The sequence below is a fragment of the Cherax quadricarinatus genome, chromosome 25, assembly GCF_038502225.1.
Source record: "Cherax quadricarinatus isolate ZL_2023a chromosome 25, ASM3850222v1, whole genome shotgun sequence".
Classification (NCBI taxonomy): domain Eukaryota; kingdom Metazoa; phylum Arthropoda; class Malacostraca; order Decapoda; family Parastacidae; genus Cherax; species Cherax quadricarinatus.
In genome coordinates, this window is record NC_091316.1 from 31460457 (window position 1) to 31481513 (window position 21057).

Below are 21057 nucleotides of genomic sequence, written 5' to 3' on the forward strand. Positions count from 1 at the left end.
GTGTTGTAGGAGAAGCCAGGATCATGGTCAAAGTAAAGTGAAGGTCAAAGATATCAAGGAGAATACCTGTAACAGAGCTAAACAACGAGGTGATAACATATTTTGAGGAAGGTCCATGGGAGTGCTGGGGTCTGGTAAGTGTGCTCCAGTTATCAGTGCTCTGGGAGACTGATAATGAATATTGCTATTCATGAGTTTTTTTATATATTTTTTTTTTTAAAGGTGGTAGAGGAGATGGACATCTGTAAGGATAAACAATATGAAACCATATACCCGTGCTTACATTTCCTGGAAGCACTAGACCCATATGGGTCATTTAGTGCCTGGGGAATAGGAGGCATTCAGATTTTATCCAAAGAAGGGTAGGATTAATTAAAGTGCCTTGGATCAAGTGCCCCTCACTGGAATCTAGGTACTATAGCTCCCTTGAGGGGGTTTTAATCCAACAGAAAAGATCAACAAACATTTTAAAGAATTTAGTCACACAGATATTTATTGATAAACTTAATACATTTTGGTAATATGAATCCACTATAAAAGAATTTATTAGGGAATTTCCTACCAACACTCCAAAAATACCCATGTTGAAATAATTCCAAGAATATGACAAAAAAAATACTATTATATTACCAGACAATTTAAGATTTGCTTCATATATAACCGTAGGATCATATATTTACAATACGTAAATATACCATCTAAACAAATATACTCACAAAATTATTAATAACAGAAAAATAAAAACATTTGTAGGAAATATTATATTCTTTATTTTTATTTATAAGGGCCATAAAATCGAATAGCAAAACTACATAAATGTAAACAGAGAACATAGCAGAACAGTTTAATGAAAGAGTTCACTTGATTGGTGATGTTTAGTAATTGTTTGTGAAAAATAAACAAAATCAGGGAAAGTATTCTAATAATTATAGAAAAAATTCTAAAGACTGCAGTTTTTTAAATAAATTTGTTTAATATGAAAATCAATTTGAATTAATGCCACAAAAATCACTGCAGAAAACTTAGTTTGGAAAAAGGAGGAAATAATAATTGTTTTTCATTCAACAATGTATGTTATCCCAATTACAAGTATATTTCTTTGTTAGTTTACTGTGGAATTCAGCTATCATTGCATTTGTTTTATTTTGTCTGCGCCAAACTTACATGTCTCAATAAAGACTAAGTCTGATGACCACAGCTGCTTCTGCAGTTTACACTCAGTCTTAACAGTATTAAAGAAAACAACCGATTCTGCATCAGATGATACAACTGTATAAATATACATATATATCACATTAAATGACTTCCACAGCATTAAAGAAACAGCAGTCCGAATTCTGAAACATCACTGAGGGTCCATGTCAGTTCTTATCTGCCCTGTGCAACTGCCTGATTGCTGGAGTACTCTTCAGTCAATTGCAATGCGAGTTCAAAGAATGTCTAACCTGGTTATGTGCAACATTCTCAGGAGTTTCGGTATATTGCTGATATCACAATAAAGCTTCAACTGGGATTACACTCTTTGGAAAGTGCTAAAAATAAGCAATATAACCAGTCAGCTTAACATTCTTCTCAGAACAGCAGCAGCAGTGTTAGTACTGTAGCCACATAACACTATGCCTGCACATCAATGCACTGCACCTTGTTATTTATAACTTATTCAAGGTAATAAAAGTAACACTCAGTTGTATAATTTTAACATACTTGTTTTCTACTTCTCTAGGTCAGCTATTTTTACACTTGATAACAAAACTGGCTGACATGAAAGATTCAACATAAGCTAATGTAATGTATTGTTAGTATGTGCAAAACTTCATAATGTTTAATGCACATTAACTTCAGAACACAATAGTGAGCTTAAAATTCCATGTCTCTACCTAAGTAACTAATATTTTCAAAATTATGTATATTTAAAAATAGACTTTTTCAATTTTATATTTTTAACGTGAAAATTCAGAGAAGAAAATGCAGAGAAGAAACAATCTAGTTAATTCCTGGTTCTGTCGTTAGGAAGCACACAGACTTTCTGCATATAAACAGAACAAAGAATCTATATTTGCCCTTTCAGTAACCATGAACATCAATCAGCCACCAGTACCTTATAAAGTTAAATTGGAGTATTGATGTTTTGTAGAAAGAATCCTTAAAGCTTTTCTAAATTATTTATCAATTACTATGTTAATAATTTTCAGAGTATAGTACCATAAATACTCTAAGTGAGTTATAATGGAATTACATGTGTAAAGTAATATGCAAAAACTCACTGGTATTTTTTCAAGGTATACTCATGTCTTCATCTGCTTTGTTAAAACAAAGAAAGATCAGCTAATATTATCACCAAGAAAATTTTCTGACATCTTTCTACCAGGCTTGCGTAAGTGTGCTAGATAGGAGTGAGTAGAGGCAAGTGGCTTTTGGGATTTGACATGCTGTTGAAGTGTGAGCAAGGTAACATTAATGAAGGGATTCAGGAAACTGGTTAACCAGACCTGAGTCCTGGAGGTGGAAAGCACAGTGCCTGCACTCTAAAGGAGGGGGGGGTTGGATGTTGCAATTTGTTGTATTTTCTGAACTATGATGGAGGCACCTTCTGGCAAGAGAGTGATTGTGAATGAGTGACAGTGAAAACACTTTCACTGCTACTCATTCAATCACTCTCTTGCCAGAATGGCAGCACTGACCTTACAGCTCAGATGATCCTCCAAACAGCAAAATCCCTGTCCCTCGTTCAGAGTGCAGGCACTGTACTTCATACCTCCAGGGCTCGACTCTAGTTAACTGGTTTCCCTGAATCCCTTCATAAATGTTAGTTTACTCACACTCCAACGGCATATCAAATCATAAAAACCGCTTGCTTCCATTCACTCTTACCTAAAGCTAACACAAGCCTGCTAGATGTTCACAGCTCTCAAAACCTTAATCCCTTCCCTCCAACCTTTCCCAGGATGACCCCTACCCTTCTTCCCAAATTTATATGCCCTCCTAGTCATCTTATTTTTCTTCATCCTCCCTATATGTCTAAACCACCTCATCAACCTTTCCTCAGCCATCTGAATAATACTTGTGGTATTATTCGGAGGGCTCTGCATAATATCCATACCACATGTTGCCCTCAAACACAGCCTTTCTACTGCCTCCAGCCTCCCTCCTTTCTACAACATTCACCACCCATGCTTCACACCCATACAACAGTGTTGGTACCACTGTACTTCGGTATGTTTAAGTTTTTGCCTATATGGATACAGTTCTTTGTCTCCACAGATGCATCAATGCATCACTCTACCTTTTCCCTTAGCCACTTGTATGGGTCACCTCATCTCTCATACAAGCATGTACCACCAAGTCCACTCCCAAATATCTGAACAATGTGATATCCAATCTGTCACTGCCTATATTTTTGGATACTCTTATCACCTTGCTCTTTCCTATGATTACTTACTAATCTCTTTCATTTACATGTCCTCCCAGATTTATTACCAACCTTTTCAACACCAGAATCTCCCCCATCTTCCCTCTCCACCCAAAAAAAAAAAAATATATATATATATATATATATTAATTATTTATTTATATTATAATTTATTTCTGATAATTAGAAGAAAGACTGATAATGCCACTTGCAGCTGCATACATATAAAGGGAATTTCATAAAACTGTTACAGGTGAAACATGTCATATACAACGTCTACTTGCTACTTGGTGTTTCAGTATCTCTAAGTGCACAAAGCTCACATCCTTGTGAAGCTAACTCAAGTGTTATAAGGCTGCAGGATGAGCAAACAGTAAAGTAAATAATAAAAAGCAACAAGAACACCTGAAAATGTGAAAACTAATTTATAAGCAATAATTAATACATATACTGTTAAGTATAATTCAAGATTGATATTTTTACAGGATAAATGTTTGATAAATATCATACACCATAGAGCTATAATGTTGAATTTTAAGGTACACAATACTGTGTTCACTATTCCTGCTTCTTCATTATTTACTTTACATGTGGATGATAGCAAATGCTGTTCTTGGAAAGTGATGCATCATGGTCTTACAAGTATCTACAGTACATGTATATATATATACATATATATATATATATATATATATATATATATATATATATATATATATATATATATATATATATATATATATATATATATATATATATATATATATATATATATATATATATATATATATATATATATATATATATATATATACGTATATATAAAAGTGGCACTGAACATCACTCGAGCACGGTCCTCACTATACAACAAAAATACTTGAAGACACTGCTCTCTTCTTATGGTTTGTTTTTTCAAGAGTTCCAGTTTCCTTTGAAGTATTTTAAGATATTACTAATGATTTCTGTTCAATAAATCATGACAAAATAAAAAGTACATCTTGGGAGGTACACATAAATGAAACTTTGTGGTGTTCTTGTGTACAGATGAATAATCTCAGGGGACTTCCTTATGTACCTGCTTTCTGAAGACCTGTACACTAGATTGTATATACTGTACATTAATTCTTTTCGCTCAATGTATCATATCTAATGTCAGTTTTATTCTGGGTTTGCACATGCACTCGTTTTATCCTTCATTCAATAAATAAAAATTTTTGTTTGCCTGTATTGTCTATACCAAGAAAATTCTTTACATACCAGAATATCTATGCATTTCCTTTTCAAGCACATTAATTAGCATAGATTGAAAATGAGATTCCCACTCCTAATATGGAAGATAGATCACTAGAACAGTAAAAATTTTTTCATTAAAATATATGCAAATTTAGAGCCTTCCTATTCTTTTTTTTTGGCTATATTTTTGTATTGCAATGTTCAGCATTTTTCTTGTAAAAATTGTTTGCCTTCACATAAAGACAAAATATATTTTTGTATAAATATATACTTAGATATATTATGTGATTTTTATGTCTGTGCATGAGTGTGAAATTTACTTTTCCTAAAATTTAGAATATCTATGTTTACACATTCAAGTCGGCCATCATCTTTCTGAAGTCAGAAAGTGTGTTGTAATCAGGATCATCATCATTTGAATCATTTCGATTTTGGTCATCAGATGTGAAGGTAGGGTTGTATCGACTCAGGGACAGAGGGCATGGAAGCAGCTCAGGCATAACTGAGTGATGAGTGATCAGTGCTGTTAGGGTATTGAACTCCTTGGTGAAGCCCTAGAAAAGAATAACACAGTAGTTAATTTTACATATGAATTTATTATACTATTCAATTGTTATGAGTTTAGGTAGTTGCCGTGTCAATTTTTATATGATGAATTTTTCAAAGATTTAATTATAGATTGACAGATACATCAGAATGATAGATATATCACATTAATTAACATGGCATTTAGCTTTTATTTGTGCAAATTAACAACAAAATTTGAACATCACTAAAGTATGTAACTAAATACAGTTTAATCTTGCCTAATGTAAGTTTGGTTAGCCTATGTTAATACTGCATTATTATTTATCATTAATAAAGCAAATAAACTTAAGCAACTGTGACAAAATTTGCTGATGACATACTACTGTAGCAGATTCTGAAGAGAAATTTCTAAGGTTGGTAGGATGTCTCAATGGAGGCGACTGAATATAAATATACGAGTAAAAATTTGATGAGGTGGAAAATATTAAGCAATAAAAGATTGGAAGAGAGTTTATTGAAAGTAAAATGTATGTTTGTATCTGAGAGCAGATGTGTTGGCAAGTGGGTGTAAGCTGAGGCGAATCAAAAGAACAGATAAGGAGGAAAAAATGTAGGTAGAGTGCTGAGGCATCCATGGACAGAAACTGATCAATGGAGACAAAAAGAAGACCACACCAGAGTGTAGTGATACCAATACTCATCTGAGTGTGAGGCATGGTCTTTAAGTGTTGCATCAAAGATGAGGCTGGAAGCAGTGGAGATGTTATGTTTGAGATCAATGTATGATGTGAACAGTATGCAGAAAATCAGAAGCACATAAAATTAGAAGACAGTGTAGTGGTATGAAAGATATAATTTGGCAAGTGAATGAAGGGTTGAGATGGTCTGATCAATTAGAAAAGATAGAGTATAGCAGGCTGATCAAGGGGGTGGATGGAAGGAGGAGTATGGAACTTCCCAGAAAGGTGCAAAGATGGTTTTGAGTGGTAGGGGCCTGAGCATCCTTCTGGTATGGAAAGCTTGTTAGATTTTAATTAGTGCAGACAAGTTTTTTTTTTTTTAAGATCTGATATGCATTGCAGTGAGAAAGATAATATTCATGAAAAGATTAATGTAAACTGATTAGCTGGATTCAAATTCTGGAAATAGGAAGCACAGTGACTGCAAATGGAGGGGTGGAGATGTTGCAGTTCAAAGACTCATTCGAATCATTATGTCTACATTCTTTTGGCAAAACATCTACTAAATGAACAATGGTGAATATGTTTCCTTCTCTGGGGTACCCTACCTTAGTGGGAAATGGCAGATGTTGTAAAAACATAAAAGGCCAATTATGCTGATAGTAGCAAATTGTTCAGATATATAATAATTGGCAATGGGAACATAAGAACACAAGAAAGAAGGAACACTGCAGCAGGCCTACTGGCCCATGCGAGGCAGGTCCAATGCCCTGACTTAGTCAGGTCAGTCGCATTCACTTAAGGGAGGAGCACAGCATTCGACCTAGTAGCACAAGATAGTCAGCTCCAACTCACACTCACCCACACCTACTCATGTATTTATCCAACCTATTTTTAAAACTACACAACTTCATAGCTTCTATGACGGTACTCGGGAGTTTGTTCCACTCATCCACGACTCTATTACCAAACCAGTGCTTTCCTATATCCTTCCTGAATCTGAATTTTTCCAATTTAAAACCATTGCTGTGAGTCATGTTTATGCTAGATATTTTTAGCATGCTATTTTTTTTTTTTTTTAATCACACTGGCTGATTCCCACCAAGGCAGGGTGGCCCGAAAAAGAAAAACTTTCACCATCATTCACTCCATCACTGTCTTGCCAGAAGGGTGCTTTACACTTCAGTTTTTAAACTGCAACATTAACACCCCTCCTTCAGAGTGCAGGCACTGTACTTCCCATCTCCAGGACTCAAGTCCGTCCTGCCGGTTTCCCTGAACCCCTTCATAAATGTTACTTTGCTCACACTCCAACAGCACGTCAAGTATTAAAAACCATTTGTCTCCATTCACTCCTATCAAACACGCTCACGCATGCCTGCTGGAAGTCCAAGCCCCTCGCACACAAAACCTCCTTTACCCCCTCCCTCCAACCTTTCCTAGGCCGACCCCTACCCCGCCTTCCTTCCACTACAGACTGATACACTCTTGAAGTTATTCTGTTTCGCTCCATTCTCTCCACATGTCCGAACCACCTCAACAACCCTTCCTCAGCCCTCTGGACAACAGTTTTGGTAATCCCGCACCTCCTCCTAACTTCCAAACTACGAATTCTCTGCATTATATTCACACCACACATTGCTCTCAGACATGACATCTCCACTGCCTCCAGCCTTCTCCTCGCTGCAACATTCATCACCCATGCTTCACACCCATATAAGAGCGTTGGTTAAACTATACTCTCATACATTCCTCTCCTTGCCTCCAAGGACAAAGTTCTTTGTCTCCACAGACTCCTAAGTGCACCACTCACCCTTTTCCCCTCATCAATTCTATGATTCACCTCATCTTTCATAGACCCATCCGCTGACACGTCCACTCCCAAATATCTGAATACATTCACCTCCTCCATACTCTCTCCCTCCAATCTGATATCCAATCTTTCATCACCTATATTAATTCCTGTTTTCCATTTATACACCTCAATCATATCCCCCCTAATTCTATGCCTTCCTAGAGAGTGCAGATTCAGGGTCCTCAGTCTATCCTCATAGGGAAGATTTCTGATATGTGGGATCAACTTTGTCATCCTCCTTTGTACATTTTCCAGTGCATTTATATCCATTCTGTAATATGGTGACCAAAACTGCGCAGTATAATCTAAATGAGGCCTAACCAAAGGTATACAGAGTTGAAGAACAACCTGAAGACTTCTATTATTTATACTTCTTGTTATGAAGCCAAGAATTCTGTTAGCTTTATTGCAAACACTTATGCACTGTTGTCTTGGTTTCAGATTACTGCTAACCAGAACTCCTAAATCCTTTTTGCAATCCGTAATATTAAGATCTACATTATTTAGTTTATATGTGGCATAGTTATTTTCCTGTCCAACATTTAGAACTTTGCATTTATCTATATTAAACTGCATCTGCCACTTCTCTGACCACTGCATCAGTCTATTCAAATCATCCTGGAGTGCTCTAATGTCCTCATTAGAATGAATTGGACGGCCAATTTTGGTGTCATCAGCAAATTTACTTATGTCACTACTTATTCCCTCATCTATGTCGTTTATGTAAATTGTGAACAACAACGGGCTCAATACTGACCCCTGTGTAACACTGCTTGTGACGTGCCCCCATTCTGATTTCTCCCCATTTATGCAAACTCTCTGCTGCCTATTTGTCAACCATGCCTCTACAAAAAAAAATTTTTTCCTCCTATTCTGTGTGCCTTAAGTTTTTTCAACAGCCTCTGATGTGGAACTCTATCAAAAGCCTTACTTAAGTCCATATACACAATATCATATTCAATACCATGATCTACCTCCTCAAATACCTTAATGAAGAAAGTTAGTAAATTTGTAAGACAGGAACACCCCTTTGTAAAACTGTGCTGAGATTCATTAATCAATTTATGCCTTTCAAGATGGCTACGAATTGCTTCGGCAATTATTGATTCCATAAATTTACCAACTATGGAGGTAAGACTTATTGGTCTATAGTTTGAAGCTAAGGACTTGTCACATCCTTGCAAATGGGTATTACATTTGCCATTTTCCACTTGTCTGGCACTATGCCAGTTTGTAGTGATATACTGAAAATATTAGCCAAAGGTATGCTAAGTTCCTCTTTACATTCCTTTAACACCCTTGCAAACAGTTCATCAGGACCTGGGGATTTGTTAGGTTTTAATTTCTCTATTTGTCTGAGGACCATGTCGCTAGTTACCCCAATAGTGCATAGTTTATTATTGTCCTGTTCTACATAATTTATTATTTCTGGCATTTTGCTGGTATCTTCCTAAGTAAAAGCTGAGAGGCAGTAGGTATTGAAAAGTTCACACATTTCCTCAACACTGTCAGTTATCTGACCTGAGTTACTCTTAAGTGGGCTTATCTTGTCTCTAATCTTACTTCCATATACCTGAAAGAACACTTTTGGGTTAGTCTTCAAATCCCTTCTAACTTGAGCCTCATAATCCCTTTTAGCTTTTCTTATTCCTTTTTTTTATTTCTCTCTTTAATTGTATATATTGATTTTTTAACTGCCCTTCCCCTCTTTTGATATGCCTATATATGCCTCTCTTTTGACAAATGAGACATTTTAATTTATTGTTTATCCATTTGAGATCATTTTTGTTAGATCTAATTTCCCTACTTGAGAAAAGTCGTCTGGGCAGCTAGCACTATGGTCTGAATTACGTCATATTGGCAATCAACCCCACCTGCCTGACCCATAGTAAGGTCATCCCAATTTAGCCCGCCCAGGTAATTTTTCAGTCCCATGAAGTCGGCCAAGCAGAAATCTGGGACAGCAACTTGATTGAAGTTATCTGGGTAATTCCATGATATATTGAAACTAAGTGATTTGTGATCGCTTTCACCTAGCTCATCATTAACCTCAAGATTATTAACTAGTGATGGCAGTGAATTAATAATAATGTTAGGAAAGTATTGATGTTAAAGAACTGAGCAGCCAAACAGTTCTAGTACATTTTAAAGTAATAAACTAAACTTCCTTATATGGTTGGCCATAAATACAAGCCATAGTATCATTAATTAATTTTTCACCAGAATTTTATCTAATATGTAGTGGTATTAATTAAAGCATGCAATCCTTTTCTGCCATGGAAAGGTTACTGATTTTTTTAATATTATGTACACCTTAATGAGGAGCATTGGAGCCAGTATTATACAAAAATAAGAGGTATTTTTGGGCCACAGTAAACTGTGGATAACTGAAACCCCGGATACTGAATCAGTGGATATGGGGGTTCTACTGTACTGTGTTGAAGAATAATTATTACATTTTCCTTACCTTAATTTTGTATCCTTTATTTGTTTTAACAATAAGATAGTGTGCAATGCCTGAGACAGTGAAATCTCGTGGCACTCTAAGACTAAGAGCATAACAGCCAGGTTTGCTGGTAGACTCTCGTACCATGAATGCACCAACTGGCTCATGACTCAACACCTCAAGGGCTATTTCTCTGTAAGAGATTATAGTATTCAATTGTTAGAAAATATTTTTCTTATATAAGGTACTATTTCTATAGGATAAAAAGGCAGCTTTTGAAATACAATGGCAATTACAATACTGCAGTCCTATGATTACTAACTGAAAGGCTCTGTACTCCCTCAAATACTTTGCTTAACCAGTGGCTTTCCAAATGTACTATTAATGTCATCCGATTTTGTAAAAACTCTGTAATATGTGGAAATGAAGTATTATTAGTGTTATTTTTTCACCACACCAGCCATCTCCCACCAAGGGAAGAGCGACCAAAAAAAGAAATGCAAAGCTGTTGTTCTTTTTACATTTATTACTATATATATAGAAGAGGCTACTAGCCCCTTACTCCCAGCATTTGAGTTGCCTCTTATAACATGCATAGCTTACAGAAGAATTCTTTTCCACTTCCCCATGGAGATTATTATTATCAGTAGTAGTAATCATAGTTGTAGTAGTATTTATTATTATTATTATTATTATTATAATTATTATTATTATTGTATATCAGCTGTGAGTAAACAAGTTTTTAATTATGATTTTAATTATTATATTAATGTTATACAACACTAATGAATAAATGAGTAAAGCACACATGTGCAATAGTTGTATATATTTACTGGCAAGATATTTCACCTGCTCAGCAGGCTTCTTCAGTGAAAACAAGAGGTGATTTAACAACAGAAGTAGTGGAGAGGGAGCTACAAAGTAATCAGTCAACTGTAACTCATCAAAAAGCTAGTGTTTGAATGATCACTCAAGCAGGTGCCACACAACATATGTATACTACATATATAGGAGTCAATACAAATATAAGCCTTGCTCTGAAACTGAACCTCCATGGAGTTGAACTCTTCTCCAGGCTGAGAGACTGACAACCTCAACTATTTCTACAAGGCTGATGGACATCCTCTTTACCTCATCACTTCTACTGCCTGCAATGCAATCTCTGCATTTGACTGAAGAAGCATACCGCATAGGTGAAATGTTTCAAAAATAGAGACTCAACTGTAGCGCATGTATTTTACTCATCAACTTGTTGGTATTTTATACCATTTTCAACAAAAGTATCACTTGACACAGCAGTGTTTGACGGCTGTGATCGTGAGTAATGTAAACAATAAAAAGTTTATCCTAACAGTAATATACAGTGGACCCCCGCATACCGTACGCATCGCATACCGTACGCATCGCATACCGTACAATCCGCATACCGGTCGCTTTGATCGCAAAAATTTTGCCTCGCATACCGCCCAAAAACCCGCTCACCGCCCTTCGTCCGAGACGCGTCCAATGTGCGGCCTGAGCCAGCCTCATATGTTCCGCCGGTGGCATTGTTTACCAGCCAGCCTCTGCGGTAACATCCAAGCATACAATCAGAATATTTCGTATTATTACAGTGTTTTCGGTGCTTTATCTGGAAAATAAGTGACCATGGGCCCCAAGAAAGCTTCTAGTTCCAACCCTACAGCAATAAGGGTGAGAATTCCAATAGAGATGAAGAAAGAGATCATTGATAAGTATGAAAGTGGAGTGCGTGTCGCCGACCTGGTCAGGTTGTACAAGAAACACAAATCAACCATCTCTACTATTGTGGGCAACAGAAAGGCAATCAAGGAAGCTGTTCTTGCCAAAGGTTTAACTGTGTTTTCGAAACAGAGATCGCAAGTGATGGAAGATGTTGAGAGACTCTTATTGGTGTGGATAAATGAAAAACAGCTAGCAGGAGATAGCGTCTCTCAAGCGATCATAAGCGAAAAGGCTAGGAAGTTGCATGAGGATTTAATTAAAAAAATGCCTGCAACTAGTGATGATGTGAGTGAATTTAAGGCCAGCAAAGGTTGGTTTGAGAGATTTAAGAAGCGTAGTGGCATACATAGTGTGATAAGGCATGGTGAGGCTGCCAGTTCGGACCACAAAGCAGCTGAAAAATATGTGCAGGAATTCAAGGAGTACATAGAAAGTGAAGGACTGAAACCTGAACAAGTGTTTAATTGTGATGAAACAGGCCTGTTTTGGAAGAAAATGCCAAGCAGGACCTACATTACTCAGGAGGAAAAGGCACTCCCAGGACATAAGCCTATGAAAGACAGGCTTACTTTGTTGATGTGTTCCAATGCTACTGGTGATTGCAAAGTGAAGCCTTTATTAGTGTATCACTCTGAAACTCCCAGACCGTTCAGGCAAAAGAATGTCCTCAAGGAGAATTTGTGTGTGCTGTGGAGGGCAAACAGTAAGGCATGGGTCACTAGGGACTTTTTCTATGACTGGTTACACCATGCATTTGCCCCCAATGTGAAAGATTACCTAACTGAAAAGAAATTAGAACTTAAGTGCCTCCTGGTGTTAGACAATGCCCCTGGTCATCCTACAGATGTGGCAGAGCGACTTTATGGGGACATGAAATTCATTAAGGTGAAGTTTTTGCCTCCTAATACCACTCCTCTCCTGCAGCCCATGGACCAGCAGGTTATTGCAAACTTCAAAAAACTGTACACAAAAGCTCTGTTTGAAAGGTGCTTTGTAGTGACCTCAGAAACTCAACTGACTCTAAGAGACTTTTGGAGAGATCACTTTAATATCCTCAATTGTGTAAACCTTATAGGTAAGGCTTGGGAGGGAGTGACTAAGAAGACCTTGAACTCTGCTTGGAAGAAACTGTGGCCAGAATGTGTAGACAAAAGGGATTTTGAAGGGTTTGAGGCTAACCCTGAGAGGATTATGCCAGTTGAGGAATCCATTGTGGCATTGGGAAAGTCCTTAGGGTTGGAGGTTAGTGGGGATGATGTGGAAGAGTTGGTGGAGGAGGACAATGAAGAACTAACCACTGATGAGCTGATAGATCAACTTCAACAGCAAGAGGCCAGACCTGAGGAAACTGGTTCAGAGGAGGGGAGAGAGAAATTGAAGAAGTTGCCTACTACAAAGATTAAGGAAATCTGTGCAAAGTGGCTTGAAGTGCAAACCTTCATGGATGAAAATCACCCTCACACAGCTATTGCAAGCCATGCTGGTGATTATTACACTGACAATGTTGTGAAACACTTTAGGGAAGTCATAAAGGAACGAGAGGTACAGGCCACTATGGACAGATATGTTGTGCGAAAGAAGTCCAGTAACTCTGAAGCTGGTCCTAGTGGCATTAAAAGAAGAAGGGAAGTAACCCCAGAAAAGGACTCGACACCTCAAGTCTTAATGGAAGGGGATTCCCCTTCTAAACACTAACACTCTCTCTCCCCTCCTCCCATCCCATCAATCATCACCAGATCTTCAATAAAAGTAAGTGTCATGTAATTGTGCATGCCTTTTTCAGTTTTTGTGTATTAAAATTAACATTTCATGTGGTAAAAAAATTATTTTTTTCATACTTTTGGGCGTCTTGCACGGATTAATTTGATTTCCATTATTTCTTATGGGGAAAATTCATTCGCATACCCAACATTTCGCCTAACAACCAGCCCTCTTGCACGGATTAAGGTCGCTATGCGGGGGTCCACTGTATTATCATTATTATACTTGAATAGAAGTGCAAAATCTGTGTGTGTGTGGGGGGGGGGGGGGAGTTGCAGTACTACTACTCCAATATAACAATTAAAATTTAACCCTTAAGCTGTCCAAACGTAGATCTACGTTCACGTGTGTAGCACTCCGACCTTGATGTTCCCCATTTGAAAGCATGTAAAAAACGCTCGGAGCCCCCCACACGTGGACGTAGATGTACGTTTGGACAGTTTAAGGGTTAAGCATAATACAGAGCACAATCAAACCATACCACAAATAAAAAAAAAAAGTGTAAAAGACCTGGGAGTCAATATGTTGGAAGATCTTATCCTTAAAAAGCACAAAAGAGTAACTAACACATCTCCAAGAAAAAAAATAAGCTGGATAGCAAGTATGTTTCATATGAGGAACAAATAAATGATACTTTTAACACACTAGACTGTAATATTTATGTGCACTTTCATGTCATAAAATTATGACATGACTGTAGAGATGCGAGATCTGATCTGCAAAGAATGTTCATTGTCCTCATCTATATAAAAACCTATATCATCAGAACATTTAAAAGCTCTCAAATTCTACTAGAAATGCATTATTATAATTATTACACATCGGCCATCACTAATCCGATCCCACCAGTAATCCGGCACTAATTTCAGCTAACATAATTTCAAATATCCAGGGTCACCACACCAACATGTCACTGGTGCTACTTTCTGCATAAATCATTCCAATTTCTTTTTCTCCATTTGTTATAACCTGCTCACTTTTAGCCTTAACCATGGTTCCAACGAATAAAAGAAATGCTTCTCATTGTGTAAAGCACATACCCCGTACACTGTCCATAAAAGATAAGGTGACTTTGAAGCCACTGTCGGTCACCATGAGCTGAGTTCACTCAGATAAGCTGTGACCGGTACATATGATCTAAATATCAATCAGTCAATCAATCAAGCAAGTTTATTCTCTATAAGGATTACAATGCAGGGTTTACAGATTTTGGATATTGCGGTTTACATGTTATAAAATACTAATTACAGAGGGGGCCACTAGGACACCTAGCATGGCTAGGCATTTTGGGCAGACTTAGATTAATTCTTAACTCTAAATTATTACATAAGAGATAATAGGTCTGTGCGGTAAGTATGCACTACATAAAAAAAATCCTGGAGTATGCAGTGCATAATGAGAAAAAACTACGACATCGTTTCTGGGGTATAACAGCAACTTTGCAATTTTCATATGGTTTTTATGGTTGTATTCTTTGTTTTGGTCTCATTTGATAGAATGGAGGATATACTACAGAAACAGATACGATTTTGATTGGCTCCACGAAGGAAGGTGTACCTTGAAAATGAGCTCAAATTAGCGGAAATGTTTGATTTTTGCCGATGTTCAAAAGTAAACAAATGATGTCACCATCCAATACATGTCCAACTGGCCAGTTTAATATGCAGTCACAAATGGGTTGACATTATTTATACAGTTACAGTGGACTCTCACCTAACGATGTTAATCGGTTTCTGAGAGCTCATCGTTAGACGAAATTATCGTTAGCCAAATTAATTTTCCCCATAAGAAATAATGGAAATCCAATTAATCCGTTCCAGACAGCCAAAAGCATTAATTTTTTTTTTTCACGAAATATACATTTCCCTACAAAGAAAACAATGAGACATGCACAATAACTATAGAAATAAATGTTAAAATGACACTTACCTTTCAGAGGTTTTCAGAGTGATACATGAGTAAAGGCTTTGCTTTGCAATCCCCACTAGCATTACAACAAAACAAGAAAGTTAGCCTGTCTTTCATAGGCTTGTGTCCTGGGAGTGCCTTTTCCTCCTGAGTAATGTAGGTCCTGTTTGGCATTTTCTTCCAGAACAGGCCTATTTCGTCACAACTGAACACTTGTTGGGGTTGGAATTTTTCAGCTTCGCCATGCCTTATCACACTGTGTATGCCACTACGATTCTTAAATCTCTCAAACCAGCCTTTGCTGGCCTTAAATTCACCAATATGAGCACTAGTTCCAGGCATTTTTTCCTGTTCACCTGGGTGTTAGTCGACTGGTGTGGGTTGTATCCTGGGGGACAAGATTAAGGACCCCAATGGAAATAAGTCAGACAGTCCTCGATGACTCACTGACTGTCTTGGGTTATCCTGGGTGGCTAACCCTCTGGGGTTAATTGTTTCTTGGTAATTGTTTCTCATTAAGCTACACCAACAACAGTCTCTCCACATCTTCAAGTAGTACAGCTGACGGTGGTGCAGCAACAGCTGACGGTGGTGCAGCAGCAGCTGACCATGGTACGATAGTATTTCTATAGTATTTCTCACCCTTTTTACCACAGGGTTGGCACTAGAAGCTTTCTTTGGGTCCATGGTGGCTTATTTAGCAGTTACAAGCACTATAAAAAATAGAATAATACAAAACATATCGAATGTATGCATGAAATCGGCCACCCTGGCTTGTAAACAATGATGGCAGGGCAGCTGAGGCGCTCAGGCTGGACGGAAAGGTTCGGGATGAATAACATTGGGCGAGTTTTTTATTGTTCGGCAGGCCAAAATTTTTACACTCAAACGCTTCGTTAGGCGGATTTAACGTTATGCGATGCGTTCATTAGGCGGGAGTCCACTGTATTACAATAATGCAGTAGTCTGCATAACAGTAAATCTTCTATTTTTTGTGTGAATAAAAATTCCAAATGGAAAGCAAGCATAATGTACAAGGGGCCTGGAGACATGACTAATGACAGAGAAAATGTTATTGTAGTGCCAGGAATGTGAAATGTGTGAATGTGTGAAACTGGCCAAATTACCGATTTCTGGCTACTTTATTGGGTAGTTAAAATAGGTAGAGTTTACATGGAGTTTACCTGGAGAGAGTTTCGGGGGTCAACGCCCCCGCGGCCCGGTCTGTGACAAGGCCTCCTGGTGGATCAGCGCCTGATCAACCAGGCTGTTGCTGCTGGCTGCACGCAAACCAACGTACGAGCCACAGCCCGGCTGATCAGGAACTGACTTTAGGTGCTTGTCCAGTGCCAGCTTGAAGACTGCCAGGGGTCTGTTGGTAATCCCCCTTATGTGTGCTGGGAGGCAGTTGAACAGTCTCGGGCCCCTGACACTTATTGTATGGTCTCTTAACGTGCTAGTGACACCCCTGCTTTTCATTGGGGGGATGGTGCATCGTCTGCCAAGTCTTTTGCTTTCGTAGTGAGTGATTTTCGTGTGCAAGTTCGGTACTAGTCCCTCTAGGATTTTCCAGGTGTATATAATCATGTATCTCTCCCTCCTGCGTTCCAGGGAATACAGGTTTAGAAACCTCAAGCGCTCCCAGTAATTGAGGTGTTTTATCTCCGTTATGCGCGCCGTGAAAGTTCTCTGTACATTTTCTAGGTCGGCAATTTCACCTGCCTTGAAAGGTGCTGTTAGAGTGCAGCAATATTCCAGCCTAGATAGAACAAGTGACCTGAAGAGTGTCATCATGGGCTTGGCCTCCCTAGTTTTGAAGGTTCTCATTATCCATCCTGTCATTTTTCTAGCAGATGCGATTGATACAATGTTATGGTCCTTGAAGGTGAGATCCTCCGACATAATCACTCCCAGGTCTTTGACGTTGGTGTTTCGCTCTATTTTGTGGCCAGAATTTGTTTTGTACTCTGATGAAGATTTAATTTCCTCATGTTTACCATATCTGAGTAATTGAAATTTCTCATCGTTGAACTTCATATTGTTTTCTGCAGCCCACTGAAAGATTTGGTTGATGTCCACCTGGAGCCTTGCAGTGTCTGCAATGGAAGACACTGTCATGCAGATTCGGGTGTCATCTGCAAAGGAAGATACGGTGCTGTGGCTGACATCCTTGTCTATGTCGGATACGAGGATGAGGAACAAGATGGGAGCGAGTACTGTGCCTTGTGGAACAGAGCTTTTCACCGTAGCTGCCTCGGACTTTACTCTGTTGACGACTACTCTCTGTGTTCTGTTAGTGAGGAAATTATAGATCCATCGACCGACTTTTCCTGTTATTCCTTTAGCGCGCATTTTGTGCGCTATTACGCCATGGTCACACTTGTCGAAGGCTTTTGCAAAGTCTGTATATATTACATCTGCATTCTTTTTGTCTTCTAGTGCATTTAGGACCTTGTCGTAGTGATCCAGTAGTTGAGACAGACAGGAGCGACCTGTTCTAAACCCATGTTGCCCTGGGTTGTGTAACTGATGGGTTTCTAGATGGGTGGTGATCTTGCTTCTTAGGACCCTTTCAAAGATTTTTATGATATGGGATGTTAGTGCTATTGGTCTGTAGTTCTTTGCTGTTGCTTTACTGCCCCCTTTGTGGAGTGGGGCTATGTCTGTTGTTTTTAGTAACTGAGGGACGACCCCCGTGTCCATGCTCCCTCTCCATAGGATGGAAAAGGCTCGTGATAGGGGCTTCATGCAGTTCTTGATGAACACAGAGTTCCATGAGTCTGGCCCTGGGGCAGAGTGCATGGGCATGTCATTTATCGCCTGTTCGAAGTCATTTGGCGTCAGGATAACATCGGATAGGCTTGTGTTAATCAAATTTTGTGGCTCTCTCATAAAAAATTCATTTTGATCTTCGACTCTCAGTCTGGTTAGCGGCTTGCTAAAAACTGAGTCATATTGGGACTTGAGTAGCTCACTCATTTCCTTGCTGTCATCTGTGTAGGACCCATCTTGTTTAAGTAGGGGCCCAATACTGGACGTTGTTCTCGATTTTGATTTGGCATAGGAGAAGAAATACTTTGGGTTTCTTTCGATTTCATTTATGGCTTTTAGTTCTTCCCGCGATTCCTGACTCCTAAAGGATTCTTTTAGCTTAAGTTTGATGCTTGCTATTTCTCTGACCAGTGTCTCCCTGCGCATTTCAGATATATTGACCTCTTTTAGCCGCTCTGTTATTCTTTTCCGTCGCCTGTAAAGGGAGCGCCTGTCTCTTTCTATTTTACATCTACTCCTCCTTTTTCTTAGAGGAATAAGCCTTGTGCATACATCGAGTGCCACCGAGTTAATCTGTTCTAGGCATAAGTTTGGGTCTGTGTTGCTTAGTATATCTTCCCAGCTTATATCGGTTAGGACTTGGTTTACTTGGTCCCACTTTATGTTTTTGTTATTGAAGTTGAATTTGGTGAATGCTCCCTCGTGACTAGTCTCATTTTGTCGGTCTGGGGCTCCACGCATACATGTCTGAACCTCAATTATGTTGTGATCTGAGTATATTGTTTTTGATATGGTGACATTTCTTATCAGATCATCATTGTTAGTGAAGATGAGGTCTAGTGTATTCTCCAGTCTAGTAGGCTCTATTATTTGCTGGTTTAAATTGAATTTTGTGCAGAGATTTAAAAGCTCGTGTGAGTGTGAGTTTTCATCAGAGCTGCCTCCTGGTGTTATTACTGCAACAATATTATTTGCTACACAATCAAAAGAACAGAAGGTATACTAGCGAAACAGCTATGGGTTTGGTAGACTGGAACAAATGTGTAAAGTGGGTGAAATTGCCAATGTGTAAACATCACCATGGGGTTAAGTGTATTCTAACCTAACCACTAGGTAATCCGGCAAAATCACTAATTCAGCACCTTGCAGGTCCCAATGATACTGAATTAGTGATGGTCAACCTGTATTATATACAATCTTGAGGATGAGTTAAACCTTTAACCCTTTCAGGGTTTCGGCCGTACTAGTACAGCTTACGCACCAAGGTTCATGACGTACTAGTACTCATAAATTCTAGCGCCTTCAAATCTAGTGAGAGAAAGCTGGTAGGCTATTTATTTATTTATTTTATAATTTGAGCATACATACATGGGTACAAAAAAATACAGGTAAGAGCAGCATGCCAAAGCCACTTGCATGCATAGCATTACGGGCTGGCTTAAATTTAACTTAAGATTAACTAAGCAATGATGTAATCAGTGATAAAACATTATTGTAAACAGATAACAATAAAGCACAAATGAGTATTACAAAGACAGGTCATATGGTTGCATGCATTGCTGTACATTCAGTAGAATGGAGTATTCTGTTAGGAAGTGCATTTAAAAAATAACAAAGTTAGATTGGGTCTTAGGTTTAACATTTATGTGAAATAATTGTGAGAAACATTTAAGATATACAATTTATAAGGTTCAGTTATTCAGTATTTATTTGGTTTTGGGTAAGTGATCTTTGAGAAGAGACTTGAATTTATAAACAGGTAGTGTTTCTTTTATATTTACAGATAATGAATTCCAGATTTTAGGGCCTTTTATGTGCATTGAGTTTTTGCATAGCGTGAGATGGACACGAGGAACATCAAAGAGTGATCTGTGCCTTGTGTTATGGTCATGTGTTCTGTTGAGGTTGGCAAGGAGATGTTTGAGGGGGGGGGGGGTTAATATCAGAGTTAAGTGTTCTATGTATGTAATAGGTGCAGTAATAAGTATGGATGTTTTGTATGGTGAGTAGGTTTAGTGTTTTGAATATTGGTGGAGTGTGCTGCCTGTAGTGGGAATCTGTTATCATTCTGACTGCAGCCTTTTGTTGGGTAATTAGTGGTCTGAGATGGTTAATTGTTGTTGAGCCCCATGCACAAATTCCATAGGTGAGATAGGGGTAAATAAGAGAGTGATATAGGGCCAGGAGGGCTGACTGTGGAACATAGTACCGTATCTTCGATAGTATGCCTACGGTCTTGGAAATTTTCTTAGAAATTTGTTGTATATGTGTATGAAGTTTGAGTCTATTACCAAGGTGGATTCCTAAGAATTTTCCCTCTGTTAGCTTTGTGATAGGTAATCCATTTATCATTATGTTAAGAGGGACATCTGTAGCTCTGTTACCAAACTGAATGAAGTAGGTTTTGTCAATGTTTAGTGTAAGTTTGTTAGTCCTCATCCAGGCAGATATTTTCTGTAATTTGGTATTTACAGTACTGGCTAGCATGACTGGGCTCGGGTGAGAGAAGACGTATGTAGTGTCATCTGCAAGTAGTGTGGGTTTGAGTAACTGCGAAGCATTTGGTAGGTCATTTATGTATAGGAGAAAGAGAAGAGGGCCAAGGACACTTTCCTGTGGGACACCAACTGTAATTGGTTGTGCGGAAGAGTTTTCCCCATTTGTGTACACGTATTGGCTTCTGTTGCTAAGGTATGACTTGAGGTAGTTGAGGGAGTGCCCT

General features: G+C 38.3%; 1 protein-coding gene across 3 annotated transcripts in view; it reads right to left on the reverse strand.

The window, feature by feature from the left end:
* Positions 1-475: 475 nt before the first annotated feature.
* LOC128690000 (EGFR adapter protein) overlaps positions 476-21057 on the reverse strand; it is a 446918-nt gene continuing 426336 nt past the window's right edge. For all 3 annotated transcript variants that reach the window (XM_053778475.2, XM_053778477.2, XM_053778478.2), the window contains exons 6-7: positions 10173-10344; positions 476-5196 (exon numbers count right to left, since the gene is read on the reverse strand). In XM_053778475.2, the coding sequence (XP_053634450.1) occupies positions 4990-5196; positions 10173-10344 (379 nt within the window). In that variant the 3' untranslated portion in view covers positions 476-4989. The remainder of the gene's footprint in view (positions 5197-10172; positions 10345-21057) is intronic.